This window comes from Curcuma longa, chromosome 21 (assembly GCF_044706935.1).
Source record: "Curcuma longa cultivar G26 ecotype Majalengka, Jawa Barat chromosome 21, ITB_CL_G26_1.1, whole genome shotgun sequence".
Lineage (NCBI taxonomy): Eukaryota > Viridiplantae > Streptophyta > Magnoliopsida > Zingiberales > Zingiberaceae > Curcuma > Curcuma longa.
Window position 1 is genome coordinate 921,564 of NC_133881.1, and position 12,117 is coordinate 933,680.

At 40.7% G+C, this 12,117-nt stretch overlaps 1 protein-coding gene across 1 annotated transcript; it reads right to left on the bottom strand.

The window, feature by feature from the left end:
- Positions 1-4,360: 4,360 nt before the first annotated feature.
- LOC141814763 (cytochrome P450 94C1-like) lies at positions 4,361-6,255 on the bottom strand. Its single transcript, XM_074702708.1, has one exon. The coding sequence runs from the start codon at positions 6,056-6,058 to the stop codon at positions 4,508-4,510; it is 1,551 nt and encodes a 516-aa protein (XP_074558809.1). The 5' UTR covers positions 6,059-6,255; the 3' UTR covers positions 4,361-4,507.
- Between the last annotated feature and the right edge of the window lie 5,862 nt (positions 6,256-12,117).

A 12,117-nucleotide genomic window follows, 5' to 3' on the forward strand; every position in this document is an offset into this window, starting at 1 on the left:
CCGAACCGAATTTTTTAATATATATATTTATTCGATTTAACCGAATTGTTGCTCACCCCTACCCGTGAAATATACTTTGTTATTATTATTATTATAAATAAATGTATTCTAGATTCATCATGTATTAAATAAATTTAATTAATTCTAAAAATAGTTAGTGAAATACCTAGAATCGTTTACTAATTTTGGATGTTCAAAAGAAATTGAAAAAAATATATATAAAAGTCTTTTTTTTCGGTTTTTATTATTTTAAAAAATATCTTATTTTAAAAACAATGTCAAAATGGCATTTTATTTTTTTAATTGAAAAATAATATTATTATAGGTTTTAAGAGATTGAGGTTTTAACTAAAATTGTTCAAATCCGGTAGAATTATTATATTAAAATATTTTTTATTTTTATTTGATAAAAACACTAAAAAAAATTAGTTAAAATTGATTATAATATTATAACAATTTTGATTAAAACTATTATAATATATAATCATTTTTTATTGAAATTGTTATAGTGGTAATCATTTTAATCAAAACTACTCTAATCTTAATCATTTTGATCAAAATTATTTATATCTATGTTGATTAACATTATTCTAATAATATTAGAATAAGAGTAATTTTAAGATGAAAAAATAGGATAAAAATATTTTTTATTTTTTTCAAAATGATTTTTTTAGTGTAACAACCAGAGCAATTACTATTTTATGATTTAAATTTATTATTAAAAGTCAAACATTTTTATTAGAGATTTAGAGTCAGTCAAGACAACAATAATAACAAATTTGAAGGTTTATTAATTTAAATATTAATAGATATATATACCACTTTTTCAAAAAGTATAGGATTCATATGTCACATCCATTATATTAATATCTCTTTTTTATTAATACACACTTGTATTGATTGAGGTTTTTTTTTTTTTTTTGAATATCAACACACATTCACATTCACATTCATTTCAACATTAACACTCACTCATATTTATTATTTTTTTAATTTTTTTATAAAAATTATTCATTAACTGCATTCAAAAAATTGAACTGTCTTCGTTAATGTTAATGTATAGGGTGTTATAACACCCGCTTATATTGGTTATAAATATAAATTGAGTGTTATAATTGAGATATTTAGTGGAAAACTGTATAGTTTTCTTCAGCATATTAGAGCATCCACAATCCACTTCCATTATAACACATTTCATCTCATTAAAAAATATAGAATTCATTGCCACATACTCGTTATAACAACATATCTCTTTCATCCACATTCCTTTTAATATTAATACTTATTATTTATGAGTCTCACTGTCTATTCAATCATCCTAAAATTATATTATATTAAATAAATATATTTTAAAAATAAATATTTATTAAAAATTATTAAAACTAACTATTTTAATATATATATTTATTAAATAAAATAGATGTTTATTAAATAAAATATATGTTTATTAAAATTTATTAAAATTAACCGTTTTAATAAATGTAATTAAAAAATACATGTGGGATGGGCCAACGTTCTGGTTGGTCCACCCCACTTTTAATTGAACGCGTTTAATTGTTTTAACACGTTCAACAGAAAGAGTATTATAACACTCCTCCACAATTCTGTTTAATATCAATAGGATGTTATAACATTATGTTAGAGCATTATTGTGGATGCTCTTAGCCTTTTAAAAAAAACATAGGGAAAAATAAAAGAAAAAAAAAATATAGATGAATCTTACTTGGGCTTTAGCCCGGGCCGACGATGTTGAGGAGGAGTTGCCGTTTGGATTTGCAATGGGAGAAAGAAAGAACGTGTGTGAGAGAGAGAGAGAGAGAGAGAAAGGTAGTCTGAAGAATTTTTTTTTCCTTTCGACTCTGCAGTTCTTACCAGCAACTAAGTCGAGCCTCAAGTTAGATTGGATTTTTAACTCAATCTCGTGATCTCCAAACTGTTGTTGCACCTCACAATCCAATCCAGGCCCATTAACTTACAATTGCTTCCTTTCCTCCAATTCCCAATAAAAGTGATAACATCAGCAGCAGTCGACTGATTAGTTTGATTTAAAAGGTCTTTATCCATCTAAGTGATGGCGTGAGCTTGCTAGCCATCCATTTATCAGCAAGTGGCTGAGGAATCCTAGTGAGTGAGTGAGTGACAGCCAACGAAACCTTGTACAGGAACTGAAATGGAAAAAGTGACAGCACTAAACAAAAGAACACAGATCACTCCTCTCCAGTGAAGAATAATATGCCAGTGGATGATCATCAAAGCTCAATTGTCTTTTTTTTTTAGCTTTTCCGGACAAGGAGCGTCACTGGTCTCATTCATCGTGCTGTTGCTTCATGCAGTGCTATGAATTGACTGACATTTCGAGTGAGAACGATGAGGGAAGATTCCGTTACCACAAACTCGTCCGTCCGGCCATCTCCTTCCGACTGAAAGTGTATAAATATTTGATCACGATGGAATAGATTTATTAAAGCGGATAAGAGTTGAATCTTGACGAAATCGAATGTTCCTATTGAGATCCGTTTATGAACACGTCATTAACTTCTCAACACCAAGATGGGATGAAATCGGAGGAGGAAGGGACCGCGGAGCTTAATCAGCCTGCAAACATCGCAATCGCGAGAAGGAAGGTTAAGAGGTGCCCTGGCACGACCATTCCAATGCCTAACTCAGCAAGTGAAAAAGAAAAGGAAGAAGAAGAGGACCTGAAATGGCTTGTGTATGTGTACCTAATCACGGAGAGGAGTGGTCTTTATATACCCGAGGAGGACGTCACATCCCATCATAATTAAACGATACATCCCATCTTAATTAAGGAAGACGTCTTATCACTGATCATGATCTTGTCAGAAAGAATAGAATGATCAGAATGACAGTCCTATCGTTGACATACAATTGAAATGTCATTTTGCACGTGGATGTCAGAGCAGTAACCATAATTAGGAGATATGAGACTGTTAGAAGAAATGATGGGTAATTATGGGATTCTATATGATGGTAAAAGTAAGATTTAACGACGCAGGACACCAATAGTTGGAGATTGTCTTAACCGAGTCTGAGGCGAGTCTGCGGAGGGTCGGTGCAACTGAACTGGGAGGAGTCGAGATTTCATGAGAAGTCAGATCGAGTCTAAGAGCCTATCATCATGAGGATTCGACTCGGCTCGAACTTAGGATTCTGCATCCCCGAGGATTCGGCTCGGCTCGGACTTAGGATTTTGCCTCCTCGAGGATTCGGCTCAGCTCGGATCCAAGAGTCTATCTCACTAGGATTCTACTGTTGAAGTCGTGACCTGAGGACTGACTCAGGTGACCCGTTGACTCGGCTGCTCAAGACCGATACGAAGATTGGACCCGGTATGTTGAATCCTAAGTCCCCAACTCGGTCGACTCCTCACGACCGTAACACCGAAGTAATGCCCTCCTCGTCTTTGTCAACTACAACTTCTCGATTTACTTTGAGTCTCAAAGATAATCATGAGACTAATCATGTGAAGTTGTTGGGTGACAGATTTCACCTTAAGTAAATCTGTAAATGTATTTGTTAAGAAGATAAATGAAGTTGAAGGAAGAAGTACCGTAGAATCCAATTGATATGTCCGTAATAATCTACGATTGGAGAAGTTGGAAAATCCAAAGAGGCTATAATACATGAGGAGGAGGAAGAGGATGTAGCGTTCGGTGCTCAAATCTCCGATATGTGAGAATTCGGTATCGAATGGTGCTCGGTGATCCAGTGTGCAAGAGTTTTGAGTCATTTGGTGGTGCTTGACTCGTATGATTCAGATCCGGGGAAGTCTGAAAATGTTTGGTTGAAGAAAAGATGAATATTTTAAAAAGAGGTGACCGCTAACCAAGGCGAAACTAGATCGATGATCGTTGAAGAAAGAATATCATAATAAAAGTAGTTACTCTAATTTTATCCCTTTGATAATTCCTTTAACTTCTCTTTTATGAAGTCTCATTGAAGCATTAGGAATCAGGATCACGTGTTGACCGGGGAGACAAACTTATTCGTTGGACCCGAGAATAGAGTACTCGGCCACCACAACACTAATAAGTAATAATTATTAATCAAAAGGAGATTAAACAATGGATTAGAACATGTGCCAAAGGAAAGGACATTGGCAAATATTCCAATCATGGTATTTATAGAATAGCCGATAGTCTATTCCTACAACTACATTGCTTACAACACCTCCCTATTTAATATTTAATTTTTCATTTTTCACTTTTCATTTTTTTTAATTTCAAAACTATGAAATATATTTTAAAAAAGGAGTATTTTTATTTTCAATCCAATAAGATAAGTAACTACTTGAGCCACCAATTCAGTGGCAGACACCATAATTTTGAAATAGCAGGAATCATGACAACATCTCTTATTAATTTATTTATTTTATTTTATTTTATTTATTTAATTATTTATCCCCTCCCTATTATTTTCTTCTTCCACCCCATTTTGCAATCAGTGAACACTATACCACGTGCCTAAATTCTATACACAGGGCGCACTAGCTATCTATGGCATGCGCCCGCCCGCCGCGCCGGTGAACTCGGACCGGCAGCCCGCCAGCGAGCGACGCCGTGAGCCCCGGAGCGAACTTGGGGGTCTTCCGCCCTTCGCCGCCCACCACCTCGAAATCGAAGCGGCGGACCACCGCGACCGCCACCGTCTTCATCTCCATGATGGCCATCTCCTTGCCGAGGCAGACGCGGTAGCCGCCTTGGAAGACGGGGTACTTGTAGGCGCTCTCCGGCGCGAAGGCCCCTCCCTCGCCCCGCAGCCAGCGCTGCGGGCGGAAGTCGGCGCAGTCCTCCCCCCACAGCTCCTCCATCCGCCCCATGGCGTAGGCGTGGTACGTCACCCGCGTCCCCCGCCGCACCGCCGTCCCGTCCGGCAGCACGTCGTCGGCCGTGCAGAACTTGGAGTCGAACTGCACCGGCGGGAACAACCTCATGCTTTCGAAGATCGCCGCGTGCACGTACTGCATCTCCCTCATCTTCTCCGCCGTCACGACGACAGCCTCGCCGCCGCCGCCGCCGCCGCCTGAGAGGACGCGGTCGATCTCCTCCCGCATCGCGCTGCCCACCTCCACGTGGCGCGCCAGCAGCCAGAAGAAAGTGGTGAGCGCCGAGGCGACGGTGTCCCGCCCGGCGAGGAGAAAGCTGACCACGATGTCCCGCAAGTACTCGTCGTCGTCAGCGACGACTCCCATGAACCGCGAGAGCAGATCCTGGCCGATGCCGCACCCCAGCTTCCTCCTCTCGCGGATGAGATCGTTGGCCAGCACGTTCACCACTCCGATCGCTTCCCGAAGCTTCCTCTCGGAACCGATCCGGAGCAACCGCTTCGCCTTCCAGACCAACGGCATCGTCGCGGTCGCCCGCCAGGCGGACAGCCTGGACGCCGCATCGAACGCGGAGGCCAACGTCGAGGCAGGCAGCGACAGCCGGAGACAACCCGGATCGAGCCCGAACGCGATCGCGCACATATTATCGAAGGCGAAGCGGCGGAAGACGTCCTGGAGATCGAGGGTTTCGCCGGTCTCGACGGCGCGCTCGAGGAGCGGGAGGAGGCGGGCGCGCGTCTCGGCTGCGACGACTCTGGCGGCGAAGAGGCGGACGGCGGGCGAGCAGAGCTCCGCGCGGGAGAGCTTCTGCTGGAAGCGCCAGTCGGGGCCGTCCACGTTGAAGATGCCGCGGCCGAGGAGGTCGCCGAGGATCGCAGAGAAGGGCTTGCCCTTGGGGTAGATGGGGAAGCGCGCGCGGAGGATATGCTCCACGTTCGCGGGGTCGGCGGTGACGGTGTTGCCGAGGACGTGGATGTGGATGGTCCGGGTCGGGGAGCAGCGGAGCAGGTGCGCGTACCAGTCGCACAGGTTGTCGAACCCTGCGGCGGTCCATGACCCCGTCACGTACGCCTCGCACACCGGGCAGCTGCACCACCACGGCATCGACCGCAGCAGCTTAAGCGCCGCCGCCAGGAGCACAAACCCTCCGGCGAAGCAGAAAAAAACCAGCGACAGGTAAGCTCCCACCACTCCACCCCCCTCCGATTCCATCGACTTCTTTAATTTCCTCCTCGCCCTTTCGCTTCCCGATGATTTCCGCACTCCAACCAATGCGCAGGAGCGGCGACGAATTGGGAGCGACGGTGATTATATAGCCATATTAAACTGATTGGATCAGCGAGGGAAGGTTTTTGTCTGCTTCGCCGTCGCCATAAATATATAAATTCCTGTTCGCTGACACCGGCGGAACACACAGAACAAAAAAAAACGTGTGCGAGGCAAGATAAGGATGAATCCATCCATCAAACAGAAAGAAAGAAAGAGAGAGAGATTTTTTAAATACTCAACCATGAATATTAAATTATCAATTTCTACTCTCTCTCCTATAAGAAACTGAATTTACCATTCACCTAATCAACTGTCTATCAATCCCGGTCCGTGGAAGAAAACAAACATTATTAATAATTAATAATGCATATATTTTTAATTGTGTCTGTGTATTAAAGAATCGATTTCAGGTGTCGAACAAATATTATTGTCCCATGTGACATTGTGGGAGCAGTTAATAGTTTGTGTTCTTTATTTCTTTCGCGTTTGGATCAGCATTGCTAGAAAAAACAAACAAATGTAGATCGTATCAAATGAGCTTGCCGATTTATATTGCGCTCGTCTTACACGTCTAGAAAGTCGACACGTGTCTCTGAGTTTGGAGAAGTGGGCCGTAAATGGATAATAGTGAGCACGTGCTTTCCTTGTCCTCATGTTGTCGTATGTTGGTTAGTCCATGTTTACACAAATAAAAAAGAAAAATAATAATGATAATAATAATGGACGATGCGGATGCATTTAGTCAGTGTAAAATTTTCGAAGGGTGTTATTTTTTAAATTTTCAGTGAACATTATATATATATTTTTTAATTATCCAAAAAGAAGTTTTGTATCGCAAGGTCATTGAGGATCAAACTAAGGTGCAAAAAATCTTTTCTCAAACTTTTTAAATTGATTCAAAAAATATTTAATTTATATTTAAAATTATCAAATTCAAAATTAAATTAATTTTTTTAAATTTATAATATTTTATTCGATTGTTTTTAAACCTCTCACAAATGGAACTTTAATTACTATGTTCGAATCAAAATTCAAAAAAAAATTGAATAGAACTCGAGTTCGAACTTATAAAACTGCAAACAGTGGAGTCAAGCACAACACCTAATCATGACGCGTATCATGCATCACACATGGCTGACTAACAACTGAAGCGCGCGCGATTATTGGGGAAGAATCTTTTGGTTATTTGTTTGGGTTACGGGAATTGATGGGTCGATCATTCTAGTTAGATCATCGGTTCGACGATTCATGACAGATCAATCCTTAACTTTTACCGTTCAAGATAATTAAACTCATAGATTGTCGAGATTCAAGATTATTATATATATATATATATATAAACAAGAGTTTGTACTTATTTAAATTGCATATATAAATTTTTAGGGTGGGTTTAATTTAAAATTATCATGTGATTATATAATCCGATTATAAAGAATAAAATATAATTTAGTTCAATCTTAGATCATAGGGAATAATAATGCCTGCAATCATCAACCATATGTATAGATTTCTCTGTTTCCGAGAAATTAATTTAAAGAACTGCTACGGATCGACAAGGGAGATAAAGACAGGATTTCATCGATCGATAAAGCTAAATTACATGACCAGAGAGAGTCGTACGTAGTGTGTTCCTGCACATTTTAATTAATCATCATGTTGTTGAAATTTGATCATGAACTAACATAATTGTTTTGTTAGTGCATAAGCAGTGCCTTTGTATATATTGACAGATGGAACACTTTATTGAAGGAGTATTTTGTTTATTCGATTCTTTTTAAAAAAAGATAATAAACCTAATCTACTATTTGAATATATAGAAAAGAACTCACATACACATACAATTATTCCAATCGTGCTCAATTGATGCAAGAAGACGACTCCACTTTCTTGCACTTTGTCCTCGCGTTTATCGGATCCGGAGCCGGCTGAGTGCGGAGCCCACCTTTTAGCAGTGGGGTCCAACAAATTTGATCCGATCGGAATAAGAAACGGTGCCCCAGCGTGGTCGTGGGGCCTGTAACTTCCTCGCGAACAGAATGGCTGCGGCCTATCTCGGATATAACTGAGTTAATTAGTTACAACGGAGTAAATTTGTAGAAGAGAACAAGGGGTTCGAATCTCGACGAAGTCAAGCAATACTCTTTTCCGTCGTGATCAACTGTAGTTTCTTGATTTACCTCCTCACAGATGATCGTGGGAGTTGCTGGGATGACGGATTATACTTTTTTACAGAAGAAAAGAATGACGTGCAACCTTCCCAACGGGCTCGGAAGGCAGAGAGGCGCAGAGATGCGAGCGGATAAGCTCGACAGAGGCGGGAGCGATTGTTTGTTGCGGCATCTCTGCTCTCGGTGGGAGCAAAAGTTGTCGATGCAGCGCCCGTCGCCTAGGCGCGGCCAGAAGGTGCGGGGCCGAGGTGAGGGTGGCAGTTATAGATGTGTGTTTACATTAAGGAGATAACCGTTGCTCTCCAATTTTTTCTATAAAAAATAAAATCCGTCAACCCAACGACCCTATACATTCAGCCTCACGACCATTTGTGAAAAGGTAAATCGAGAAATTGTAATTGATCACGACGGAGGAGGATATTGCTCGACTTCGTTGAAATTCAAATTCTTGTCCTCCTCTGTAAATTTATTCCGTCGTAACCAATTCAGTTATGCCCCAAGAATTCGTTGCTCCCCATGCGCACTCTCTGCATCTGTCTCTGTCCCTGCTTACGGCCACGGATGGGCTTGTGGTCACGGGCTCGCGAGCGACCTCACAGCAGTAGACAGCCTCCGTCGCGGCTCTAGAATTTCCCGTAAAAGGGGTAGCCAACTTTGTATTAGACAAGGCTAGCTCACGGGCCCTGTACGCTAGCTAGATCTGCCCCGAATCACATGCCATCCGGAACCAACCGCGTGTTGTCGTGATGCAGCTAGCATTTGCTGCACGAGCTGCCCTTCACTTTCTAAAAGCAAACAAGTACACTTTCTCAGACTGCTCTTTTACGCGGCCACGAAGTTGCCTGTCCACTGTCACTGGCACTGCCACAGGCACGCGAGTTTGGCCCACGCCTCGCCCATTGTTTGCTCAGATTCAGCTATGAAAAATAATGGTCCACAAAAATAAAATCCAGTGACTTGAGAAATTCTTAAAGCGAGTAAAAAAATATCTTTAGGTTTTGTTAGCTCTTTGGTTTATTCTTAGTGATTATGAGCTTCTTATGATTGATTGATTTTCGAATACAAGAGGAGAGACGTAATATTAATAATTGGAAGTTGAAAGGATTGTGATGCGGATCCTCATTTTCAGCTCACAACACCTTTGAGTTTGAATCTGGTAGAGTTTTTGATCCACTCCAACGATTTACTCTGAAGTATGGATGTTGATAACTCTTGTTCTTTTATGCTCGAGCTAGGTTTTCACTCGATTTAGTTTTCACCCAAGCCAATCAATGCCAAAAGTGATGTGGGTTGCCAAATTACTCTCTCTGATTGTCCGATCGCAGATCTCCATTTTGGTATGAATTCAATAAAACTTCTAATTGTGCACACTCAAGCAAGTCCCATTCCTGCAAAAATCTGACAAATTAAATTTTTTATTTTTGTGCACCCGAACGGGTCTCCGGCGTGTCTCGATATGCGAATGATCAACACTCGTCAGCGGGGGATCAACATTGTTGACGTGACATCTCTGATGGTTAAGTCAGCACAGGGCTAAAAGAGAAAGTGTTTTCTGTTAGAGAGGAGCTTGAGTTGAAAGAAAGAATGTCTTCCGCTAGAAAAGGACTTTAGTTAAGACAAAGGAAGGAGAAGAACAACAGTTGATTAGGTCAACCTCCTGCCTCGACTCTGGACAACTTATAGTTGTCAGTTTGCTGAATTGGTGGTCTCTTTTTCTCAAAGAGCTCCCTTTTCCCTGAAATAAGGTGATGAGGTCAATCTCCACGTTGATGGCCCTATGCTCCGGTTATCGAGCAGAAGTCAACCTTAGGTGTGGGCAGGGCAAACTTGTTGTTAGCTCCTGTTCGAGACAACATTTGGCATTCCCAACATGTACAAGTGAGGATTCACATAGAGCTATCAAACGAACCAACCTATAGCGGAGCGGGCCAAAATCCATCAGAAATCTATCATATGGCGGGGCGGGCCACCTCACCAATTTTGGCTGATTGAGAAATTTCCAACCCAACCAAACTCAATCTAAGATGGGTTGCGGATTAGACTGGTCAACCCATGAGTTTGTAAAAAAATAAAAAATTTTAATTTTGGATTACAGTTTAAATGGGTCGAGTTGAAATTTTTAAGCTTGGATTGCGGTTTAGACAGGTGAAACCCATTACTCCATTGAATTATATACTTTAATTTTAAATTTTAAAGAAAAAAAAGTTTTCTCAACTGTGGGCCATCCCAAGTCCGCGACAGGCCAACCCACGTGGGTCGTGGATCTAGACATGTCAGCCCACCTGAATCTACTTTCAAATGAGTTAATAAAATTTCAATCAAATCCGTCTAAATTATTTGGCGGGACAGGTCAACCTGACGACTCCAACCTAAATTGACAATTTTAGATCCACGGCTGACCTCGCCTCACCGTATCGGATCTAACGTGCACTCACTCTATTAATGTCAACCTCCTTGGATAGCCGCTACTACACCTATGCTCATGACACTACTTGCTATTAGACTCTTAATCCAATAACGATTAGAAGAAATGATTAAGTAACAAGTGGAGGGGTGGGTCTAAGGGAGATATCTCCTATTTAAGGTGTTCTTGTGGCCTGGATAATAAGTTAAGGATGTTCGCGAGTGAGGATATTCCTATATAGTCAGTTACTCTTATAAGATAAGCTGAGGAGTTGGGTCTAGGGGAGATATCTAGAAATGAAGGTGTTCTTGTGACTTAGATGGTGTGTTGAGGATGTTCCCAAATGAGGATGTTCTTATATATGATCATTAGTAGTAATGGTTAAGTGAAGTAAGTGAAGAGATGGGAGCCCAAAGGAGATATCCCCCAAACGGAAGTGTTCTTGCAGCCTGGACAATGTGTGGAGGATGTTCTTAAACGGGGATGCTCTTACATAATCAATTTATGACAAGGAATTTGGGATTTATCTGAAAATATACATGGATGAATTTGTTAGTATCTAAAGGGACATTTGTATAATTAATGAATATATATGATCATCAAAATTATTAAGTCAAAATTTGTGATCTAAATTTTATTCAAGATTTGACTTAAGGGCATAATCGTTGTGAATAATAATTGTGGATACCATTTTATAATTCTAATTTGATGAGGGGTCAAATTAGAATTATGTCAATCCTTATAAGGGGTTATGGTCCCCAAAAGGCAGGGCGACAGAATTGTTTCGTTGAATCCCCATCGTCAGAGAAACCTAAGGAAACCTAAGGAACTCTGCACCTTTTGGAAGATCATCCTCGGCTGTTAGCGATGGATTCCGGTACGCTTCCGAATCTTTGTTCTTGTTGTTTCTTAAAAATTAGATAGACGATGCATGCGTTGAGATTTCTCAACATTAGGGAAAATGCAAAATATCAACAATTGGTATCAGAGCGAGGTTTATCTCAAATTCTTAAGAAATTCCATTATTTTTTATATGGTTCAGTTTTATTTCTATTTTTGCCGCATTTTCTCTGCTGTTTTGGCCGATGACGAACACGGAAGAAACCCCGTGCATCGGCAAATGACAGTTCCGCGTGAACAATAGTGCTCGGCATTTTCGTCGGAACTACTGTGTAGGCGCCGACAAAAAAAAAAAAAAAAAAAAAAAAACGATAAGAAATGAGCATCACGGCGGCCTAGTGCAGGCGCCAGTAAGCACCGGCGGTGCCAACGGCGCCGACGGCGTGCGGAACGAAACTGCACTCAGTTACAGGCTTACAGCAGAGAACATGTTTTTTTTTTTATTAAGTTAATTAAAAAAAAAAAAACCGGCATTGTGTAGAAACAAAGAAACGGCCAGTCCGTTTTTTGGCAACGTGGATTTTTTATTA

Coding starts and splice junctions, on each gene's coding strand:
- LOC141814763 (XM_074702708.1), bottom strand. CDS start 6,058: ATGGAATCGGAGGGGGGTGGAGTGGTGGGAGCTTACCTGTCGCTGGTT.